Source organism: Clarias gariepinus, chromosome 17 (genome assembly GCF_024256425.1).
Source record: "Clarias gariepinus isolate MV-2021 ecotype Netherlands chromosome 17, CGAR_prim_01v2, whole genome shotgun sequence".
NCBI lineage: Eukaryota > Metazoa > Chordata > Actinopteri > Siluriformes > Clariidae > Clarias > Clarias gariepinus.
Genome location: NC_071116.1, coordinates 14,805,854 through 14,831,175, shown reverse-complemented (window position 1 = coordinate 14,831,175; position 25,322 = coordinate 14,805,854). Strand labels below are relative to the sequence as shown.

Here is a 25,322-nt window from a genome sequence, read left to right as displayed (position 1 = left end):
ACGCCTTGGAACTCTTCCATGGATGCCACTTTTTGCCCAGTCTCTTTCTTTCTCCTTGAACCATAAACACTGACCTGAACAGAGGCAAGTGAGGCCAGCAATTCCTTAGATGTTGTTCTGGATTCTTTTATAAACTCCTAGATGAGTTGTCGTTGTGCTCTTTGGACTAATTTTGGTATGCCAACACTCTTGAGAAGATTCAGCACTGTTCCACGTTTTCTCCATTTGTATATAATGGCTCTTACCATTGTTCGCTGGAGTCCCAAAGCCTTAGAAATACAGTAGCATTGTAAGACTGTCCAGACTAATACAATTACCTTTTTTCCCAATTACAAGTCAGTTACTTTGTTTCTTATCTGTCCCTGTATTTCTGTAGGTCATGTTCATTTTCTGCTTCACTTTGTCACACAGGTTCTATTTAAGTGATGTCTTGATTCAACAGGTCTGTCAGTAATTAGGCCTCTTTAAATGAGGGTGACAATTAATTTTTCACATAAGGCCAGGTAGGTTTGGACAGCTTTTTACCCTAATAAATGAAATTATTTAAAAACTGCATTTTGTATTTACTCTGGTTATGTTTGTTCAATATAAATATTTGTTGGATATTCTCACGCGTCATGGTGGCTTAGTGTTTACTGTCACCTTGCACCTCCAGGGTCGAGGGTTTGATTTTTGCTTTGGGTCTGAGTGCATGGGGTTTAAATGTTTCCCCCTTGCTTGTTGGGTTTTCCACAAGTCTCTGGTTTCCTCCCACAGTTCAAAGACTTGCAGATTAGATCAATTGGCATTCCCAAATTGCCTGTAGAAAGAGTGTGTGTATGTGTGTGTCATGTGATGGATTGGCACTTCGTCCATGGTATACTAGGCTCCTGGCCTTCTGTGACCCTGTATTGGCACACAACCTCTTAATGAGTTTGGCCATTATTTGTTTATTTATATAGATGAGTGTGTGCCCTGCGCTGGATTGGCACACTGTCCAGGGTGTACCCTGCCTCGTACCTCAAGTCTCCTGGGATAGGCTTCAGGCCCCTGTGTAACAGATAAAGTGGTGTAGATGACGAGGGGGTAAGTCACTGAGTGAGTGTTTTTAACACTTTTAAAAATGGTCATTGTCACAAAGCAGAATCGAACTAAATTATGGAAGTGAGTTTGAAAAGTGTGAGGAACAATTTCAAAACCATAATAATCCGATTGTCCCTGATGAGCAAGCCAAGGATGATGATATACATTTTATATATTAACATTTATTTTATACATTATAAATTCCATAGTTTAATATCAATTTAAATCACAATGTGTTTTTTGTTTTTTTTTATCAAACCGTTCAGCCCTGGTTTAAAATGAATAAGTAGATTAGTGAGCAACTGGATTGTAGCCTGTATGACACACTAATGGATCTAAATAAAACTCTATAGAGTACAGTCGAAACACTGGGATACTTAGATGAATGAAACGAGTGATCAGCAGCCGTGTTAACGGTTCGCTTGTAGAAGCAAAACACCAAAAACCCACAGCAGCTACTGTATACAGTAGGCTACTAACCAGGCTTTAATTGACCTAATCATCGTTTACTCCTGTTCATCAGCCCGGCTTGCCTTTTGTTTCGTTAGCTATGAGCGGTGGGCTTGTTAACGAGATGAAAAATGAGATTAAACAGAGAGCAGTGAGAGCCAGGGAGCACGACCAGGCTTTCAAAACGACTCTTTTTTTTTTTTTACACGGAAATTCAGATTAGCACTCAAGTCGAATCAAGCTCAGTGAGTAAGGTGTAGTGAGGAACAGTGTTTTCAGTGCGTTTGTGTTTCCAGTCGCTGTGTGTTTGACATTGTCACTGAGGCGCCTCCATGTCGTTGCTGTTCACATCGAGTGCACGTTTCCTCCATAATCACCGAACCGAGCTGGTTTTTATGCATGTAGTGTGTGTGTATAAGCAAGATATTAGGATGTTGTAGATGAATGTATGTTTCTGATGGGCGGTGAAATGTTAAACGCTCTCTGTGTGGCTGTGTGTCGCTGCCTCTCAAGTGCGCGGCCAATCGCGGCTGGCGATACAACACACACATTCACTTACTCAGTGTACAGTAGCAAAAAAAAAAAAAAAAAAAAGTGAACAGAGAGATACATAGTGTCGGGAGGGTGACAGAGGTGGACAACGATACAATCGCAGCAACACTGTGTCACTTTAAAGAGTGCCCTGGCTGTTTCAGGTAAGCGCCTGAGGAGAGCTCTCATCTCACTACACTTCACTGACCATTTCTCTCTCTCTCTCATACAACACCCAGGAAGCATTAACTACTCAGTCTCTCCCTCACACACACACACACACACACACACACGGGTTTAGTGATCTGCACACCACTAAATGCATTTCAGTATTCTTAGCTGAAGCTGAAATGCGAAAAGTTGACGCTAGGCCGAAATTATGATGCTTATTCTTTTCTTAATAAGTGGCTAGGCCAGTCAACACAAAGCTGTGGACATCCACATAACACAACACACACACACACTAGTCAAGGCAGTGAGTGGGGACGCAGTAGTTAAGGGGGGAGGGCTGGAGAAAAACATGCACAGAGAAAACTGCTCGAGTGAACCGAAAGTAGTGCTCCAGAGCCTCGTTTATCCCCGTTTAGAGGATTACACACTGTTTCTGTTCACTTTTTGTCGACTTCGAGGTCAGACTGCAGCGTTCACGGCGACGTCCATCCGGTAGAGAAAAAAGCAGCAGGCGCTTGAAGTGTGTGAGTGAGTGAGTGTGTGTGTGTGTGAGTGCGTGTGTATGTGCCTGCTCTACTGTACGGCCAGTGCAGAAGGATGTGTCAGTAAGTTTAAGGTGGACGGAGGTCGGAATGACAAGGCCTTGGTGTTTGGGCTCAGCTTCATGGGGTAAGTTTCCGTTTTTCGACGCCGTCATGACAGAAAACTCGGATGTATTTACCCCCTCAGCAGTGTCAGTGCGGATTTATCGGCAGCTCGCGGCGATTCGGTGCGAAATTTCATGTCAGTTTTGTTGCACCGTGCGGCGCGAGAGAGAGCTGCGCGAGACTTAACACCATTTCCTACAGCGACTTCAATGATCGCGTTTGGATGTTTTGTGTTTCGCTCGCGCGCGCTCGCTCGCGCTCTCTCTCTCTCTCTCTTACACACGATCGCGTTAGGTTATCTGCATGTGTGATTATTTGCGCGTGCAGAATGAGCACGAGGACAACATGTACGACACAAGCCCGAGAGAAGCAGCTTCTCATCAGAGCCACAGAACCGGGGCACTTCCCCTCATCAAATCGGGAGCTCTCTCTCTCTCTCTCTCTCTCACACACACACACACACATCAAAATGCAAGCGAGCCGGCGAACATGCGTGCCCTGGTCGTCAAAACGGCCAATCTGGCCCAAAGTTTGAGTTAGACAACTGGCAGGATGTCGAGTGCAGAAGTGAGCAGGGCTTTTCCTCGAGATCTGCTCATGACACGTCCGTTGAGCGAAGCAGCAGTTCGCATCAGTGAGCTAAGCTAGCTAGCGAGCTACTTTTATTTGCTGTAACTCAGTTGGAGAGACCTGTCGAGGCCGCCTTGGCAGGAAACTCTTCACTGCAAACTCAAAGTAACTAAACCACCACAGCGGTTATTTCTCCAAATAATCATGAGAATAATAAAATAATAATAATAATAAGCATGTTTCCCGTGAGGAGTTTGACAGGAGTGAGATTTCTGCTTCGATTTCCCTAAAGCAAGATGGACTCTCTGTGGCTTGTCTGTCTTGTCAGACCCCAGATCGACATTTTGCACCGAGATGTAAAACCGAGCACGCTTTGACTGAGGCTCTGTCGGCCGAAATAATGCCTAATGTCTGGAAATATTACAGAATATGGGTGATTATATGCTGCTTTGAGTTTACTTCTCGGTTGATACGCTGATCTGCTTGCACCGGGTCTCTACCTGCAAAACTAAACCTCGTCCGGTTTTATCCAATCAACACCCGAGCAGGTCGGGAACCGATTCCGGGATTCGGCATCGGGAACTTTACGATTCATCGACGAGAAATGAACAAACCACCCATAGTTAGTAGCTTGATCGCTGAACGTCTCTCTCTCTCTCTCTCTCTCTCTGTCACACACACGTACGAAGCCAAACAGACTAATCCACACACACACACACACACACACACACGAGGAGGTGAAATGTCCACTTAAAATGTCGTTATGTGCTGTAGTTCCTGCATTGAGGACGAGGTGTGTGTGTGTGTGTGTGTTTTTGTAGGTCACCATCATCGCATGTCACAGCCTGACTGACAGATCCATCTTCATCTTTCAAATCCAGCATTTCCATAGTCTGTGATTAAGTAAGTACACCTTCAGATCATGCCATGTTTTTTTTTTTGTTTTTTTTTCGTTCCAACCCAGACACCATCCCGGCTCTTTATACCTCTTGAGTGAACCGTTACATCACCGGTATGTATACATCCAGCTGGGCCAACTGATCACCTCATCATAACCGTATGCCATGATCGCACACTCATATCTAACCTGCTCAGGACGACACAACAATAATTCAGGCGGGTGGAAAGATATAAAAGATTCATGGTGAGAAATCATAACGAAACAAGAATACGGATATCAGTCCATTGTAGACACTGTTAGATTTAGTTTTTCATGCTGAGAGGCGCAACAGTGTAAGTAATCGATTATATTTTGAAGATGCACCCAGAAGATTTGTAAAATAGACTTTTAAAAACAATGTAGAAAAAAAAATTCCATCATTGCTTGGGTCAGTCATTTTTTCCCTCTTATGGGACAACAGCAACAGCTGCTACGTCAGAGGAACTTATAACAATATAACTATCATACAGGTAGCTATACTGTCACACCCCAAGTTGTATGTCAGTTAAATATACAGCGGATTTAGTTAGCACCAGAAACAACTGCATGATATGAGTCGATTTGGATTATGATTGTCGTTCCTTGGCAGTGTTCTATATGAGATTTTTTTTGTGCTGGAATTACTCCAAGGCCCAGGCAGAATTTGACTGATAAGGCGTTATAAGTAAATTGAAATGTTGGTGGGATGACTATTTTTACATGCTTTATTGTTCCTGTTAACACCTTAAACAGTCTGACCTGCATTCCTCAGACTACACACCTTTCCTGTTTAGTTATAATTACATAATAATTAATAGTAGCCACCATATAATATACTTATAACAGAATTCATAAGCCAGATGTATAAGAAGTTGTATTTAAAATGTACGCGCGAATTCATAAAATACCCTTCAGACATTTTAACCATGCATTTTACATCATTACCATGCATTTTGAGGAGTGCTTATTTTTTGGAGAATGCATTCACAAACATAACTTGTATGTTTGCCTCTGTCAGTGAATAAAAAACGTTCATGATTTTTTAAAATTTTTGTTTTGGCCAGGGTTTCAACAAGCCAGTTACACCCACCAAACACCCCCCCACCCCTAATGTGACCTCATATCAGAACAGTCCCTTCGTCTGACATGTTGCTGAGCTCTGTGCTAAGCTCTGCTGTTTTCTGGTAAGGGGTGGCTTGTCTGTAGCTTATTTCCAAAGACACTGAAACAGAGCATTTAAAGGAAGAGTGAAATTAAGGATGATCAAGATATGAACAAAATGCACTATCTGAGGGTTATTTCAGCTGTTGCATTAACAGACACTTTTGTGGACTGTTAACATGTTAAAGAAATAATAAAACAAAGGACCTTTAATAGACTGTATTCCACTCATCTGTGGAATCTCTTCAAGATCTAGACAAGATTTTGGCCTGCGTCTGTCAAAATTTATGGCAGTTCAGTCAAAAGTTCATTGGGTGTTCTTTCCAAGTTCATCCCAAAGATGGAGGAGCGGGGTTCTGCTATATCAAAGATCCACTAAGCCAAACGCCTTGACTTGTGTATGGGATATTGTCATGTTTTTCCAAACAGTTGCCACAATCTTAAAAGCATACTTATGGTTGTTTCAGCTCTGCACTGTTGTACACCAGATATTTATCCAGGCCCTGGACCGGCACTAAGGCTGCCCCACATTCCCAGTGGCTGGGTGAGGGGCATTGGCTGGGATATGAACCTGGGCCTTCTGCATGAAAGGTGTGAAGCTTTCCCACTGAGCCACCAATGCTTTACAAAATTAAAAACATACAAATGTCTAAAATTCACCTTTCCAGAGAACCAGAACCACCTTTCCACCACTCCAGAATCCAATGGTGACGTGCTTTACATCACTCCAGCTATGCTTTGGCATTGTATCTAGTGTTCTTTGGTTTGTGTGGATGCGTGACCTTAACTCACAGTTCTTGTGCCGATGTTGCTTACAGAGGCAATGAGCAGTGCTATAATACATTGGAAATTTTTTGGGTTACTGCATCATGCCTGAGCTGTTGTTGTTTCTCAATGCTCTTGATTGGGGCAGATCTTTTAGGGCAGACATATCACAAACTGATTTTTTGCAAGGTGGTATCCTGTGGCTGTGCCATGCTTAAAGTCTAAGCTCTTCAGTAAAACCCATTCTACAGTAGTGCCGTTATTTGTGTATGGAGATTGCATGGCTTACATGCTTGATTTCATGCACCTGTTAGCAATAGGTGTGACTTCAACACTTGACCTCAATCATTTTGGGAGATGCCCACATACTTTTGGCCACATTGTGTATTTCATATGCACCAAAAGAGTAGAAAGGTATAAATTAACATTAATTGTTGCCCCTGGTAAAGGTATTGTATCATACATTTTTAGAACATTTTCCCCTAAAAGAAACTAATTAATGTACTATCTTTTTTCCACTGAAGTAGGGCTGTCAATATTTTTAATATTATTATAAATTTGAATATTTGATAATTGGTTAGTTGACTTTGGCAATATGGTGGCCTAATGGTTAGCACTGTGGCCTTGCTCCTCCAGGGTCCAGGTTGCCGCTTTGGGAGCTGTGTGCATGGAGTATGCATGTGCTTGGGGGGTTTCCTCAGAGTACTCACGTTCCTCCCACAGTCCAAAGACATGCAGATCAGGCTTATTGGCGTTCATAAATTGCCCGTAGTGTGTGAATGAGCATGGGACATCTGTGTATGTGCCCTGCGATGGATCGGCACCCCAACAAGGGTGTACCCCGCCTCGTGCTGTAAGTCTTCTGGTATAGGCTCCAGGCTTCCTGCGAACCTGTATACAGGATAGACGATGAGTGAGTGAGAGTTAGTTGCCTTTTTCGCATAGTTAATAATCAAGATGTCAGTATCATACAGCTTCTTAAAGGAGTAGTCAGCAAAAACACTTTTTGTCAAATTCAGTGAATATTTCCTTTTTGTCCTCTAGCTGTCTGTTCTGTGCATGGGCTGAAAAAAAATCTGGTGTTTGTCCACAGCCCTGGCTTTGTAAATAGGAAACAAAGACAGTGGCGCAGACCATGCCAAGGTGCAACAGATCACAAAACTCATGGATCAGATTTTTGCTTTGTAGAACTTTAAGGAGCTTTTAAAACAAGGAACTCTTGCCCATCCCAAAGATGTCCAATGTTTTAATGAAATCATAAAATAAAATATGTAATACTTTAATCCTTGAAAAATCCTTAGCAGTCAAAGACGTCTGAAGAAGTCTTTAACACAGGACTAGACATGACCAAACTTATTTTTTTTTCCTTGACCTGCTTTTTCAAGTCTTTACTTTAGACGTCTTCAATTGCTGCCTATTACTGGTCTTTTTGCTGTCAGTTTTGTCTTCAGCAATTTAAAAACATGCTCACAGGCTCATTCTCTAGAAGAATATTTCGTTTCTTGCCATGTATTAATGGTATATTTTAGATCATTATCCATCTGTTGTGTGAATCACTGTACTATCACCTTTGCAGCATTTGATTAAATCTGCAGCATTGGGAGCTATGTATGCCCATACCATACTATGAGCATGATCCCTTCTTTAGCTTTTTCTTATTCTTCTCTTATGTCACAAATTTATTTTGTAGCAGAACCTCATCTGGGTTTATGTTTGGGGTATTATCAGTGATTTAAATCTCACATTTACAGCATTTGGCAGATGGCCTTACCCATAGCAACTTATCTCCTTATACACCTGACCAGCGGTTTCAGCTTGGTGTTGGTGGAGTTTGAACCTACGACCTTCCAATCTGTAGTCCAGTGTCTTAATCACTGAGGGACCACTGCCCATCTTGATGAAGGTATCTTTTAATTTTAGACTGTGACACCAATATGGCTAATGCTTTAAGAGTGTTCATGATTTGACTAATTAAGCAACATATCACAAGAGCAAGTGCTGTTGTACTGAATATTAGCCTGGCTGTAATGTGGTCTTCGACACAAGGCCACAGCATTCAGTTTTAAGTGGGATATTGCTTTTATACAACATTTCCGCAAAAGCCATTTATTATCAACAAGTTGTAATTTGCTTGTTTATTTAACAGTTATTTTGCTCCACCAACACAGTCACTAACTAACCGTGACTGCCAGAGCTGGCAATCGACAGTATAATTAACTGGGTTAAAAGTGGTTGTAAATTCTTACCATGACTATGTAGCCAAAAGGTGAAGTAAAAAGTTTAAATAGTGTTAAATAAAAAGCTAGTTTACTATGTAGGTTGTAAGTTAGAATTTTTTTTTTTCAAACAATACTTAGTGCCCTTGATCAGGTTAAAGAAGGATTTTGGATTCATCCTTGTGTTAGGAGTTACCTTTGTAGCCCACGTTAGCCATGGGGAGAACAACACTGACATTATATATATATATATATATATATATATATATATATATATATATATATACACACACACACATATACTCACCTAAAGGATTATTAGGAACACCTGTTCAATTTCTCATTAATGCAATTATCTAATCAACCAACCACATGGCAGTTGCTTCAATGCATTTAGGGGTGTGGTCCTGGTCAAGACAATCTCCTGAACTCCAAACTGAATGTCAGAATGGGAAAGAAAGGTGATTTAAGCGTGGCATGGTTGTTGGTGGCAGACGGGCTGGTCTGAGTATTTCACAATCTGCTCAGTTACTGGGATTTTTACGCACAACCATTTCTAGGGTTTACAAAGAATGGTGTGAAAAGGGAAAAACATCCAGTATGCAGCAGTCCTGTGGGCGAAAATGCCTTGTTGATGCTAGAGGTCAGAGGAGAATGGGCCGACTGGTTCAAGCTGATAGAAGAGCAACTTTGACTGAAATAGCCACTCGATACAACCGAGGTATGCAGCAAAGCTTTGTGAAGCCACAACACGCACAATCTTGATGCGGATGGGCTACAACAGCAGAAGACCCCACCAGGTACCACTCATCTCCACCTCAAATAGGAAAAAGAGGCTACAATTTGCACGAGCTCACCAAAATTGGACAGTTGAAGACTGGAAAAATGTTGCCTGGTCTGATGAGTCTCGATTTCTTTTATATATATATATATATATATATATATATATATATATATATTTTTTTCCAATTTTCTCCCCAATATTAGTCGTAGCCAATTCCTCCCCGTCACTAGGCTCATGCACCATTAGGGGCGGAGTAACACACTAGGAGGAAAGCGCTAGCCGCTCCTTCCACGTGTGCGAGCTCACAGACGCCCCTGATTGGCTGTAGAGCCGTGATTAATGTGGGAGCGCAAGTACCTCTCATCCCTCCCCCCTGAGAGAGCTCGGCCAATCAGCTCTCTCTGTGCCTCCGGCTGTGAGAAGTAACAGCATCACCCGGGGGTCGAACCAGCGCTCCCCGGATGATAGGGCGAGCGCTTTACCACTGCACCACTCGGAGGCTTGAGTCTCGATTTCTGTTGAGACATTCAAACGGTAGAGTCAGAATTTGGCGTAAACAGAATATGAACATGGATCCTTCATGCCTTGTTACAGTACCACTGTGCTGGCTGGTGATGGTGGTGTAATGGTGTGGGGGATGTTTTCTTGGCACACTTTAGTCCCCTTAGTGCCAATTGGGCATCGTTTAAATTCCACGGGCTACCTGAGCATTGTTTCTGACCATGTCCATCCCTTTATGACCACCATGTACCCATCCTCTGATGGCTACTTCCAGCAGGATAATGCATCATTTCACAAAGCTCAAATCATTTCAAATTGGTTTCTTGAACATGACAGTGAGTTCACTGTACTAAAATGGCCCCCACAGTCACCAGATCTCAACCCAATAGAGCATCTTTGGGATGTGGTGGAACAGGAGCTTCGTGCCCTGGATGTGCATCCCACAAATCTCCATCAACTGCAAGATGCTATCCTATTAATATGGGCCAACATTACTAAAGAATGCTTTCAGCACCTTGTTGAATCAATGCCACATAGAATTAAGGCAGTTCTGAAGGCGAAAATGGGTCAAACACCGTATTAGTATGGTGTTCCTAATAATTATTTAGATGAGTGTATATATAAGCTATATAATCTTGTCAGTGCTGTTATGCTGCATTATCATCACTTGAGAAAAAAAATTAAAATACTTAGTAAGAGCTAATTGCTATATATTTGTTGTTAAGGGGTTTTTAAATCATCTACTTCAGGGGTCTGCTCTGGTGTACTAGTGTTTTGATGTTGCTGAGCTCAGTTCTCTCTTTCTCTCTTTCAGCCTAATAATCGCCTCTTTTACTTGTATCCATACCTCTTTTGACTGCATATTTAGAGTTCCCATCAAAAGCTACTAAATGAATTTAGTAAAATAGACTTTAAAATAGCTGTAATTCCTGTTAATGCAATGTTTTTATTAAAACTGAAAATTCAGTCATATCTTGATTGCTGCATTTCAGATCTATTGTGGTGGTGTACAGAGGCAGAAATACAGAAATTGTGCTACTGTCCAAATACTTAAGACCTGACTGGTTATAGTTTAAAAATACTAGTACCATAGCTGTAGTACAGGCCAGTTTATACTTCCGCATTAATGCGTACTTGTGTGGTGATGCAGAGAGGGGGAGGCCATGGGCTAACATAACTCACAGAGACTCTGGTGCTATGCGTTGGGTGAAAGCAGGTTTGTTCGTAAAACGTTGTCCCATTGCATAGACAGAAAGAGTCTGACGACAGGTTGTGACTTTTTTCTGTGGGTGTAATCAAATTCAGATAAATAATTTAAAGGACAGTAATACTGTTCAAGGTACGGCTGAAGTTTAAACATTAAAATGCTAAAGTCTGGAACAGTAACATTTTCCCTTGTCGAATCCAGTACTTCTATAGACAACAAGCTCATGCTCCAAAACTGCTTCCTGAGGGTGTAGTCCGGTACAAAACATAAAACAGCTTACAAGTAAAGATGGGAAAAAAGAAAAATTGATATATTAAGTTCGAAATACATCACGGTAGGTATCGCTTGGTGTCACTGTATTTATCGTGTGGTCTCCTTACAACAGCAGTGTTTCTCTTCCCCAGTTAAGATTATAAAATATACGTTTTCTAGACCTGAAACATTATTACATTATGAAACAACATTTTGCAGAACTTTGCAAATATGTATACAATATACTGGAGCTTATGGGCCCAAACATGCAGCTATTATGCAGTGTTACATTTGTTACTTATTCAAGGGGGAAAAGCCTTTTTTGTGTGCTTTTGAATGCACTGGAATTGTGCTCTGAGAAACTCAAATCTCAACTTGATTTTAATTGGCCCAGTGTGACAAATGTGACATAAACCAGCCAGTCAGAGACGGGAGGAAATTAACAATAATTGGCTGTTTTATGTGTACACCCACACACACACTAGCATGTGCAGTGAACTCATCTAGAGCTACAGAGAGATGCATTAATCAGCCATAACTTCAACATCAAATATTTTTTCCCGCTAATTAGATGTCATGTTTTTTTGAGATATATTATTTGCACCTTGCTGTACTGTATGTATGTATGGTCAAACCAGTGCCAAAAAAGCGCAAAAGGCATAAACACAAGTATTCTGCGTTGATGTCACAGAACTTTTAATTGTATTATATCTGGTCATGACTATAACATGAACACCAGATTGTGTATCGAATCATATTGAGAAAACACACATCATCCCATCCCTATCAGTTTAAACTTGTGCTGTACAGTTAATATTTGATACCATTACTTTGGGCAATGAATAGAATAGATTTAAACCCCAGCACTACCAAGCTGCCGGTGTTGGGCCCTTGACTAAATCCCTTAGGGTCCTCTGGGTAAGGACTTCTGCCAAATGCCATAAATGTAAACGTTAATTTTGTAAAATTTAAAATTACTATAATGAAGTTATTTAATTGCAAAAGGCTGCAGTTTATTACAGGTAATATTTGCACAGTTGGGAATTTCAATTTTTTTTAAATACTTAGGAGGTAAATTTTCTTATCGAGATCATTTGTGCCATTATTTGCTGTTTTTCTAGATAAATACATTTGACTCCAAAATTAAACATTTAATAATTAAATATCGCTGTTTAAATCTCAATCACAATATGTGTGAAAATAATTACAGTGTGATTTTTTTTTTGTTTTACCAAATCCCTTACATTCACTCTGTTAGTCAGTTACTAAATATTTAAAAAGTGTTTATCAAGGCAGCCATAACCTGAAAGTGATACTGCTTGAAACAAAAAATACCAAGGATTGTACAAGTAAATGTACATGTAAAAAATGTATAGCACTTGAGCAGTGAAGCTAATTGATTGCATCAGCTGCTGGTGTGTAAACAGCAATTTCAACAAGTCAGGTGTACGATTTAGTTTAAGTACAGTTTGAGGTATAATGCTAGGTTAGCGTTCCAGTAGATGATATGCATCTAGAAGAGACAGTGTCTATTCCAAAACCTTATAAGTGACACAGTTTCACCTGAACGTAGAGTGGAATATTAGATTACAGCCAAAGCTCTAAAGGAACGCAAGAAGTGACAGGACTGTTCCCCAGTGTCCCTTTAATGTCTTCGGGCTATGACTTTGTAATGAGAGTTTATTTCCATATTTGCATTTATTCATTTGACAAACAATTTTATTTAAAGTATCACAGTGAAGCAGAATGCAATCCTTACATGGATATTAATACGAGTTCTGTAACCCACTAACTGCATGGGAAAAAAGGTACAAGATATTTGTAGGTAAAACACAGAAGTCTGACTATACAGAGAGAACAGAACTACTTGGCAGTGTTTCCATAACCGCTACACTGTTAGGAAGAAAGGGTTTTGCTTAAGGACTCAGTGGAGGGTTAATGAGTCTAGCTTTATAAAAGCTCAGTTTCATAGTCCTGTTGAATCTCACTCTTGATTCTGATTGATAGACCAGTTTTTTATAAGAGCAGTTCGTACAGTAGTGCTGGCTACAAGGCAAAGCCCTGGTCTATACTAATGCACTAATTCTACTACATTATTGTTCTTTAAGAGCCAATAATGAAGACTTTTCACTTAACCTCATTTTTATATATATAAAAAACTAATTTCACAGTGTGCTGCTATTTAACAAGTAACGTTTCTAGTTAACAGGTAATGTTTCAACAATATGTTTCTATTAGGTGGTGCAGTGGCGTAGTGGTTAGCACTGTCACCTTGTACCTCCAGGGTCCAGGTTGCATGTTCTCCCAGTGCTTGATGGGTTTTCTTCGGTTTCCTCCCACAGTCCCAAGGCATGCGGATTAGGCTAATTTGCGTTCCCAGATTGCACGCATTGTGTGAATAAGCGCGTGAGTATGTGCGCCCTGTAATGGATTGGCGCCCCATTCATGGCCCGTCTCATGTCCTAGGTCTCCTGGGATAGGCTCTATGCCCTTGTAACCCTGTATACAGGATAAAGTGGCATCATCTATTGATTTTAGTATATTTATTTAGCAACTCAAAAAATATTTATAAAACGTAAACAAAGAATTATTGACAAACTCTACATAAATTTCCAAACATTGTGTATATTAACTGTGACAAATTGCAGCTTTTTGTGATTTACTAATTGCTCTGGTCTGTATTGTGATTTCAGTTTTTTTGCAATTAATTGCACTTTTTTTTTTTTGTATAAACAACTTCAAGAGGAATAATTACAAAGGCTAATACAGAAACTAGAGGTAAATTACTACAGTATAGCAGTATGATTTAATCCATTATGCAGTTTTTGTTTGTTAATTCAAATAATTATTCATTTTTCTGTGAACTGATTAACAGTTTTTAAATTATTTAGCTACATTTGGGTGCAGGTCTAAAATTGCAGAATTCCTTAAAAAATATACCACAACGTTTGCAGAAAACAGAAACCGCTTACGTCTTCTGGAAGTTCAGTTTCGCAAAAGTAATGCTTCTTCTTTTGAGTTCATAAGCAGTCGGTGCCTCACCGCCACCTACTGGACTGGAGTATGGAGTAGACGTTTGGTGGGAAAATTTTTTTTTAACAACTCTGTGGAAGAAATCTCGTTAGAAAACAAAATCATGATCGGAAATCACTTAAACACTTGGAAGTTCGATGTAAAAATCAACAGTAAAAACCATAACTATGTTTTTTTTATACCCACAGTGTAATGAGAAATGACAGGATTGGGACTAAACAGGTGTCTGAAAACCACTTGTCAGTGAGACTAATCAGGTATTTGCGACAGAGCATTAAGACTGGACTTTGGAGCAATGGAAAAAGGTCATTTGATCTGATGAGTTCAGATTGACCTTACCCCCTAGCAATGGGTACGTCAGGGTATAAAGGAAATTACATGGAATGATGCACCCTTCATGCATCGTGGCCATTGTACAAGCCTCTGGATGCAGCGTTATAATCTGGGGTCGCTTCAGTTAGACTACGTTTACACTGCAGGTCTTGATGCCCAATTCTGATTTGTTGCCTAGATCTGATTTTTTTGACCGCCTGTTTACACGTTCTTTCAACTATGACTCATATCCGATTCACGTGTTTACATTTGCCATGCTACCTGAAACATCACACATACATTAAAGGGAGGTTTATGCGCTACACACTAGCCAAGATAGACGAAGGTGAAATATGCTTGACGCGCTGCGATATATGCAAAGTTCGCGAAACGTCACCATGGTTTTAAAACGGAGGAGGAGAAAAAACGGCATAATTGCAGCCTGTGCATATGCTTCATTCACCAAATACTGATTTCTAAATTTTATTTAGCCCTTATAAGCATAAACTAGGCAGGGGTGGGGGGGAAGTGGTGCTTTTCCTTTTCCATGTCACCTGCGATGTTATAATTACACACGCGCTTCCACCGGAGAATAACATTACGTCTTTAAATCGCAAAGTAGTCGCAGTTTTAATGACGTACAGAATGCAATGCCTCAGGAAATTCGATCTGTCTGTTTACACGACAATCACATTAGCACATATTTGATTTATATCTGATTTATTTCCACATATGAAGGAGGCCTGAAACCGATCTCGAAATATCGGAATGCATGCGTTTTTTTCCTGTTTACACAGACATAGAACATATCGGATTTGTGTCACATATGAGCAAAAAGTCGGAATTGGGTCACATTTACCTGACAGTGTAAACTAGCCTTAATCAGATCTAGTCAATGTTACGTGGCAATAAAGTGAAGTCAGCTGACAACCTGAATGTACTGAATTATCACATCTATGGACTTGGTATAGCCATACTCCAGAACATAAAAATATAGAAATATTGGTTCTGGGAGCATGACGAATCATTTTTACACATGAACTGTTCACCACATTGTGTTCTGTAATCAGATAAAGGTGACTGAATGAAATGCTTTTTTTGTCCAGGCAGTGTATTTAAAGCTATGCACGCATACCAGGCAAAAGTAACCTATATTTGAGATTTGTCTGAAGAGATTATGTTCCTAAAATGTGCATGGAGCAATGCATCATGTGATGTGTTCAAGTCCTTGGTTCTTTTAAGTTTTGTAAACCTTTAGCCTTCCCATAACGCTGTAGCCAGGGTCTCATACGACAGCATTCAGACATTTTTTCAGATCTCTTCAAACAGAGAGAGGTTGCAATTATATGCCTCCGAATTCTGCTTGCACAGCAAAAACTGCCTTTTTTCAATATCTCAACACTTAGATCTTTTTGCACTGTTGTCCTCCACCTTTCCTTCCCGGTGGCAAGAAATTACCACGAAATGTCAGGTTGGATTGACAGAAAAAGTTCCGATGTGTCTGTTCAGACAGGCGTTGCAAGCATGTCATACTGTATGTCAGAACTACATATGAAAGTGGCCTGAACGGGAATTGAAAATGTCCGATTCATTTTGTTCTTTTCTTTTGCTTTTCCGTGTCAGATTTGTAGAAAGGAGATCATGTTTGGGCCACTATTGCCTGGTGCATGAATGCAGGGTGGGTTATACATGTAACCACAAGTGTTGTAGCTGCGCTTCTGAAATTAAATGATTTTTGTCCCTATACAATATTACATTGGCACGATATTAAGTGATGTTTATTTCAATTATATTCTATTAACATATCTACAAACCTTTACCCTCCATATGACTTCTGAAGTTCCCAGCTGCATATTATTATCTACTCCTATACCCCTCTTAAACCTAACATGGTAGAAATGCTCATTGGTTTTTTTTTGTCTTTGTTTAGGCCATCAGTACTGGACAAATCATTCATCACAGTTTTTTTTTAAATAGAAATCCACAATGGGTGAAAAATCAATAGCACACAAGCCTAGTTCCATAATTTGCATATCGTTTTATAGCCTCTAGCAACTTGTCTACATTTAAAAAGACATCCTCTAAATGTCCGTCTCCTCAGGTTTTCCAGGTGTTTTTGTCTTTGGATTTGCTTCAAAATTTGGGCCAGGATGAAGTCCAAACAAATGTCAGTATTTTCTGAAGGAATCTATCCCCAGAGGAGCAGTGTGTCTCTCCGGGCTCAGAGTACAACCTCAGAAGTAGCGTTACACTTAATCAGTTTCTGTTATCTGGCTGCCGGAAAGCAGAGGTCAACTCCATTTCAGTTCAGTTCTGTTTAAGGAATTCAGTCCGTGGACTGCGAAATCCCCTCGCGAGGACAGTTATTGATTTTCATTCATGGAATTTTTCAGCTTATTCTCCGAGTCGAACCAAGGCTAATCCGATAATCTTTCGTCACACCGTCTTTAATAAATTCATAAGACCTAAGAACACACTTGACCTTTTTATAGGAGCGATGTATTTGACTCAATTTTAGTGAGACAAAATGAGTATTAATCTGAAATCATTGAGAGCGAGCCGTTTGAGGAAGTGCCAACTGCTGCCTTGGTAGTTCATCGCAGTATTGAACTTTGGAGAAGTTATTATTTTTCTGTTGTTTGGACCATATTTTCAGGAGACATTTTATTAGAGTTAGCATGAAGTACCACATGGTCTTTGAAAAGTCCCCATACATAGGGGAAATGACCACTTATTAAGCAAATGTCTTCCAAACTGATCCATACTGCTTTTTTAAGTAATTATTCGATTTTATTTATATAACGCTTTTAACAATGGTCATTGTCGCAAAGTAGCTTTACAGAATCAAGAGAGAATTATGGAAATGTGTGTAAAATGTGTGAGAGAATATGTATGAATCCAGTTGAACAGATTATCCCTGATTGTTCCTTTAAGGATGCCATACTAGGATTGGGAAGCTGTCATAAGTGTTCATTTATCGAGTTAGTTAATTTATTGTTAATATATTTATTTATTAATGTATGGAGAATTTAGAGACAGCCCGTATTGTTTATGTAGTCAATATAATCTTTTTTTAGCATGCAAAATGCTCAAGTTGACATTCTGTAGGTTATACGTAAGCAATATCACATGAAAAGAAGTGCTGTGGTGCTTGAATATCCAGCAAAAGTGCTGATATTTAGCACAACAGCACAACCTTAAATGTGATATTGTTTTATACAACAGTTCCACAAATACCATTTATTTTTAGCAGACTATGATTTGTTTGTTTAACCAGATATTTTGTTCTGCCAGCACATGTCTATCTACATCTGGCGGAATTAACTAACGGTGCTGGCAGAGGTGGCCACAGTTAGTGATTGACGATTAGTGTAATTAAAATGATTGAGACTAGTCTTTAATTTTTACTTGTAGGTAGCCAAAAGATATGGCATGAATCACATGGATGGATCAGAGAATTTGGAATGACTAAGAAGTGACGGCTTAGTGGTTAGCACTGTTGCCTTGCACCACCAGGTCCTGGGTTCGAATGTAGTTTGCATGTCTTGGTGGTTGCCTCCGGTTTTCTCCCAAAGTTCACAAAACATGCAGATTAGGCTAGTAAGTGTTCTCAAATTGCCCGTATTGCGTGAACGTGCTAATGAATGTTGACTGGGGGTCCTGCCACGGTTGTACAAATGTGTTTTTTGACCGTACCAACCTACTTTTACTCATGTTGGAAACAGATAATTAGTGTATTTAACAATGGTTAGGACACCTGTGACACGGAAAGACACATATAGGTAAACGTGGCAGTCCGGTGGCGTAGTGGTTGGCACTGTGGCTTCGCACCATCGGGGGCGAGGGTTTGATTCCTGTGTGCTCCGAGTTTGCATATTCTCTCCATAATTGGTTGGTTTCCCCCGAGTACTTAGTTTTCTTTTTCCCCACAATCCAAAGACATGAATCTTAGACTGTACACAGGATAAGCGAAAAGAAAAGACGATGGATGAATATCACTCACTCACTTATCGTCTATACCTCTTAACCCTGTATTCTACATCTACATCTTCGCATTTGGCAGACGCCCTTATCCAGAGCAACTTACATTTTTTATCTCTTTATTCAGGGTTGCGGGGAACCTGGAGCCTATCCCAGGAGACTTAGGGCACAAGGCGGGGTCACACCGGACAATTAGTATGGACATATTAATATGGACAATTAGTTCAATCTACATGTCATACCAACCAATTAGTCTAACCTGCATGTCTTTGGACTGGCGAAGGAAACCGGAGTACCCGGAGGAAACCCACAAAGCACGGGGAGAACATGCAAACTCATGCACACAGAGACGGGAATCGAACCCAGACCCTGGAGGTGTAAGGCGACCACCACACCATATTTAATTCCCTTAATAAGTTGATTCAGTATAGTGTCTAGTTTGACTGAACTGTTGTCCAGTAGAGACTGATTTGAGGTTAGAACATCAACTGAAATTAAGTAGCGACCAGAAACTAAATATACTGTTCTTTATGTGTTCTCACATCAGCAGAGGTTCGTATGTGGGTTTTTTTGTTTGTTTGTTTGTTTGTTTGTTTTTTCCCCACCCAGATTGAGACGGAAGTTTTAGGCCACAGGCGGAGTCTTCATTAACAGCCGTCATGTCAATGGAATGATTTATTCCACAGGAAGAGGGCAGCAAATACTCAGGGAGGAAAAGCAGCCAGAAAGCAGTAAAATGTCTGCTAGTCACAGATGACTGTGCATGCTGCTTAGCTGGGGTTATGCTAAGCACTGCACTGCAGATAATGTACGGGTGACGAGTGATAGGTATTGTGTGTGTGTATGTGTATCTAAGTGAGTGGGTATGAAGTAAATGTGCATGTTTGTGATTGGACAGTGTAGGCGTGTGTGTGTAATGTACTGTGTGTGTGTGTGAGTGTGTGTGATCGTATTAGCAGATGAGAGAGAATGTGTGTATGTTATGTGTGTAAAGGTCACATGTACAGTAGAGGTGCAGATGATGAACAAAGAATCGCGAACCTTTCCCTCTCTCTCTCCATCAGTGTGTATTTTAAAGCCGAGGCTCACTCAGGTCACATCGCTCATGCCCGAGGGATTGTGCCACACTTGAGACATTTTGAGGAAGTGTTCAAACAGATCCGAATGAAAGATTTCTTCGCAGATTTAAGTGTTGCTTGCGTTTGAAATGTAAATCACCGCCTGTCTCCACATTTCCCTGCCACAGAGCACCACCTTGCTCGGCCGAAACAAGAAATGCCAAAGCAATTACGAGTCCGTCACGCCTCCGCGCCTCTTTTCTGTCCTCTTTTAAGAGCTTGTTGTCGAAGCTCGAGCCCCGACCTCTGACCTCTCTCACTCTCTCTCTCGTTAGGGTCAGCAGCAGCATGAAGGGCGGAGGAGGGGGGAAGGAGGTGCCGGCGGAGGGCGAGGTGAGCGCCAAGCAGCGGCCCAAACGCAAGTGCCTGCAGTGGCACCCGCTGCTTTCCAAGAAGAAGGGCCTGGACTTCTCGGAGGAAGAGGAAGAGGAGGATGAGGAGGAGCTGGAGAAGGTAGCGTGACTGTATGATTGCATTCGCATGCCATGAGTCTGGATTGTATTAATGACACCAATTAGAGAGAAGTTGAACGTTCACAGTTCTTGTAGAGACGAGGTGTTGAGTACTGCGTAATTGTTTGGAGAAATAAGGAACTGAGGAAATACAACCTGAAGCAATGACAGAATTGCATTTATGGAATGATTAATTAATTACAAGTAAATGTTGGGGGTTATGCAGTGTCACAGATACACAGTACAGGAGTTTAACGGCAGGAGTTAAGTGTAACTAGAGGCCAGATTTGAAACTTAGGTAGATTGAGACCGGTGTTTACATTGGAAGGTCAAGGCTTCACAGTCTCTCACGATGTTTTTTTTTGTGTGTGTGTGTTTGAATTTTATGAAGAGAATTATCTACAAAGTTAGTCTGACCTTGAAGCCTTTCTCTCCCTAAACGTAACAACAAAAAAAACAAAAAAAACATTAGCAACAGAACCCAAACACAGTGATAAGGCCGATGGTCAGTGTCAAAAAACAACAGAACAAAAGTCCAGTGTGACTCAAACCATGATTGAGAAATCACATTCTTTGCAATATGAATGGTACAGTACATTTTCCTAGGATGTGTCAGTAGTTTCCTGAGAGTCTGACTTAGGTCGGCATAATTAATCGAAAACAAACAAACAAAAAAATCATACACGTGATCTCGTTTCTGACTGACGGCGATTCTCCCGCGTACAGATCACGCAGCGTTCACGGGTACGCTACACGCAAACAAAACACTATTAATTCATCAATCAGATCAGAGATGAGCGAATGATTCAGTGTAACACGGAGGCAGACCTAAACATAATAGTTGCTTAAGTACAGTAGGAACGCGCTAGCTGTATGCCCACTCCCTCATGCCCATCACAGCGCTGGAGGCTAGAGGAGGGACAATAACAGCCAATCAGAACCTGGAGGGGGTATGACTTGTTTCTGATTGGCTCCTTTTGAATGTCTCTGTGTCCCTCAATGCGCACAAGTGAAACCAACAGCCACTATAGACTATACTATAGACACACACACAAACAAAAATATATACTTCTGTCCGAAAAGTGAGACAGTTATACTCTGAGACCTTTACCCTATGCTGAGAAAAATAATAATGATATCAAGTAAAGCATGTGATGATGAAGTACTTTAGCTGGAGAGTGTAAGAAAAAAAAAACACAGATGCTACTTATTAGTTACTTTATTTATTATTAATAACATTTGGTTTATGTTCAACAGCTTTTAAGTTATTCACTTTAAGGCTTCTAAAATAAGGAAAAGATGGGTTTTTTTTATAAGCGCGGTGAAAGGCCTGCATGCACAGCATTTTTTTTTATTTTGACTTGAGTGCAGTTATTGTTTTGGCTGAAAAAAAAGAATATTGTGTGAGAATTATCATCTCAGTTTCCATGGAGAAAAAAAAATCGTGATATACATTTTAACAAGAATCGTACGGCACAATAGTAGTCTTGACTTGGGTGAAGAGAAGAGCGATAACAGTCAAAATAACAAAATAATTGCTTTTAATTGGAGATTTTGCATTTGTTTGTTTAATTATCATAACCACATGCAGAATATTAGATAGTAAACTGTACTACAACAGTAATATTTACACATTTGTATATTTTTTCAGGTTCCAGTAGAATGCGCTGAGCGCAGCGGTCAGGCTCCCGAGTGCGTTTCGATGGAGGATGACGGTGAGGAAGACTCTTCAGAGCAACGCGCTCGCCGGCCCATGAATGCCTTCCTGCTCTTCTGTAAGCGACACCGCTCGCTGGTACGCCAGGAACACCCGAGACTGGACAACCGCGGAGCTACCAAGATCCTGGCAGACTGGTGGGCCGTGCTGGAGCCCAGCGAGAAGCAGAAATACACCGACATGGCCAAGGAGGTGAGACAGAGCACCAGGGACAATTTCCAGATTTAACAAGCCCTAACAGTTAGTGTTTAGCGTTTTGCTGCTCAGCCGTAGACATTCTAATGACTCAGCCTGTCTCGTTTAGTTTTATGGCAGCGGGATTAAATTTGTCTTTAAGTATCAGTGATTATCAAAGTTTTTTAAGCACCTGCTGCTATCTTCAGTTCAAGTTTTCCACGTATAAAAAGAAACATGAGCATAAACCTTTGAAATTACACACATTAAATTATGTAGTTTCCAATAAGGCATAAAAATATGAAAAGTGTTTAGTATTTTAGCCCCGACAGCTTTGCACAGTCTTGGCAGCGTCTCAGCCAGCTTTATGAGCTGGTCACCTGACAAGTCCAAACAGACCGAGAATCAGTTCTATCAGCATGATTTTTTTTTATAAAGAGAGTGAAGGCTCTAGAACGTGCCAGATTTCACACGGCTAGTGAAAACGCAAAGCTAAGTGTTTTTAGAGCATATAATTGTTTACAGATAATTGGTTAATGAGCCTTTAAGATGCCAATCCAAAATGAACAAACCTGTTCAATAGCATTAAGGATTAAGCAGCCACGCCTTTATCAGACCTGTTTTACATACAGAAAGTTGTGCTTAGAGCCCTAAAGTCTAGTTACTTTATTATTCAAGGATTAACTAGACTTAAACAAACTAAATGTCATTTAAAACATTTTCTGTTGTATAGGATAACTTGTAAACTAGTGATATAGATTTTCTACTTTTTTTTGGATACAATGTGCAGCATTTCTGCTGATTAGTATCTGTCTGCTTGTTAAAATCTGTGCATATTTAATAACAAAGACAGAAATTGAGAAATATTAAGAAAGTGTTTATTATTCAATGTTACATAGATCATTGTAGGTTTCAATACAGCATATTATTCAGTTATTCACCTTAAAGAATTTTATTATGGAGAAATGCCCCCCCCCCGCCATTTAAGTTTGTATAAATTAAGTATAATTTAAAAAAATTGATTTTGCAGTCATCATGGCGATACATGAATTGCCACACAAAAGAATCGTAATTTCCCCATGAATCAGTTTTTCCCCCTGATATCTAGCCTCAAGTATGAAATATTATTCCTCTACAGTGAACCTATTAGTAAAGGGATATAGTCATACAGTAAAGCCTGGACTTTCACAGGTTCCTGTTGTTCTCCAGTTTAATTCACATACAGTGATCATTCGAATTTCACACTGCGACTTGTCTGGTGTTCTGATTTGTGTCTCTGTATTGTGCAGTATAAAGATGCCTTTATGAAAGCCAACCCAGGCTATAAGTGGTGTCCTGCCACCAGCAAGCCGGTGAAGAGTCCCACTCATGCAGTGAGTAATGTGCGCAAGAAGGCCTGGTCTCTGCCCTCCAACAACAACAAGGACAACACCGTTGCCAAAAAAGTGCCCAAAACAGACAGCACACCACAGCTAAACTTCGCCATGGCAGGTGGGTCTCGTGAGATATTTCATGGTTTATTATTTTACTGCCTTAGATTAAATCTGACCCTATACAAAAAAAAAAAGGAAATAGTGCAAAATCAGGACTGAAGAACTCATTCAAGATTCGGCCTAAAGTCTGTGAAAGTGGTGCCTTTGTTCCACAGCCTGGTGTTTAACTGTGAGGCATGTGTTGATTATGATTTTAATGTGTGTGTGGTAAATGATAGGATTTATGACTGGATGTAAAAGTGCAAAAGTGAACACTCAAGGAATCAAGTGTCAGAATTCAGTGTTAGCGTTATTAGGGTTTATCAGATAATTACGGTTATTCTTTATAGCAGAGGTCAGACAGATAGGGCAGAGTCTAGCAGGGGAAAATCCATTGCCATAAACAAAGGAATAGCGTCAAAAGAGGAAACATAAAAACACCAGCAAGCAAAGATAGAAATAAACATTTCTAATGTGATATACACCGTGAAACAGGTGACAGGACGAAGCAACAGTGACGGGATGAAAGTATTAGAGATGGGGGAATAAAACAATTTAGTTATGAATCGCGATTCTCTTGTGCTCCGATTCACGTGTTGCCACACTGACTCCAAAATGGATTTTTAAATGATTTATTATGTTTATAATAGAGATGCATCGATCGATCAGCCAGTAACCAGAATTGACTGTTTCTCAGCTCGATCGGCCATGACCGATCGACTTTAGACATAACAGGTCCTGTGCCAAGTAGAGATGAACGAATCCGGATTCATCCAGGTTAACTCAATCCTTTCTTTATATGATTCATGATTCACAAATCCGTGTAAATAAAGAGAAGGATTTGTGAATTACAAGTCATATAAAGGATCTTGTTGCTAACAGCAAAATAGATAATGAAAAAACTAAATACAAAATAACATTATTCAGTTGTTCTAAATAGTTGTTAGCTAGTAACTATAAGAACAAGAAGAGATTCAAAAGCCAGAGGATTCAGTGGATCCGTCTGACTCGTATCGCGAGTGAAACAGTAGGATCTGAGTGACTTAGTGTGTGACATTCATGAGTTCAAGGATTTGGTGGATTCTGAGGATTTGGTGAGCGCCCTCTAGTGGAATACCAACACAGTCAGAATCCCTACTGACTAAAGTGACTCAGAGGACTTGTGAGACGTGGATCAGTTCATTGAGTAATTCAGAAGGATTCAAATCCGTTAATGGGTCTGAGTTTCTCATCTCTACTGCCAAGTGCACAAGCTTCTGAGTGGTGCAACAGAAATAGGTTTTTATAAGGTAACATAAAAGAAGTTTCGCACATTAATCTGCCTATTTTTCTGATCAGCTTATTTCTTCGAACTCCGCATGCAAATTAATCTCAAACCCACTCATTACACACTTTTAGACTTGCCTCAGAAGCTGTAAAAATATAATAATTAATCGGGATATTTATACAATCATGGTGATTACAGAATCACAATATTAAATGAATTGCCATTTAGGTATCATGACTACATTGTATAGAGTGGCGACTGTTTGAGTCCCATCCCTAGAAAGTAGAAACAGGACCAAACCAGAACCATTAGCACATAATGGCATGTGACAAAAGGCCCAAATCTATAACCCAAGATTTGCCTGCACATGCGACGTATATTTTCATAATATACAGTCATGTGAAAAAATTAGGACACCCTTTGAAAGCATGTGGTTTTTTGTAACATTTTTAATAAATGGTTATTTCATCTCTGTTTCAACAATACAGAGAGATTAAAGTAATCCAACTAAACAAAGAAAACTGAAGAAAAGTCTTTTCAAGATCTTCTGTAAATGTCAT

The 25,322-nt window shown here is 40.2% G+C and overlaps 1 protein-coding gene across 5 annotated transcripts in view; it reads left to right on the top strand.

Moving 5' to 3' along the window:
- The first annotated feature begins 2,101 nt into the window (after positions 1 to 2,101).
- LOC128545787 (HMG box transcription factor BBX) overlaps positions 2,102 to 25,322 on the top strand; it is a 44,002-nt gene continuing 20,781 nt past the window's right edge. For 2 of the 5 annotated variants that reach the window (XM_053516425.1, XM_053516423.1), the window contains exons 1-5: positions 2,618 to 2,883; positions 4,253 to 4,334; positions 19,956 to 20,133; positions 21,784 to 22,041; positions 23,313 to 23,514. In XM_053516425.1, the coding sequence (XP_053372400.1) occupies positions 19,969 to 20,133; positions 21,784 to 22,041; positions 23,313 to 23,514 (625 nt within the window). In that variant the 5' untranslated portion in view covers positions 2,618 to 2,883; positions 4,253 to 4,334; positions 19,956 to 19,968. Of the gene's footprint in view, positions 2,208 to 2,617; positions 2,884 to 4,252; positions 4,335 to 19,955; positions 20,134 to 21,783; positions 22,042 to 23,312; positions 23,515 to 25,322 lie in introns of those variants that run through there. The other 3 variants (XM_053516424.1, XM_053516426.1, XM_053516427.1) reach the window with 3 other exon arrangements.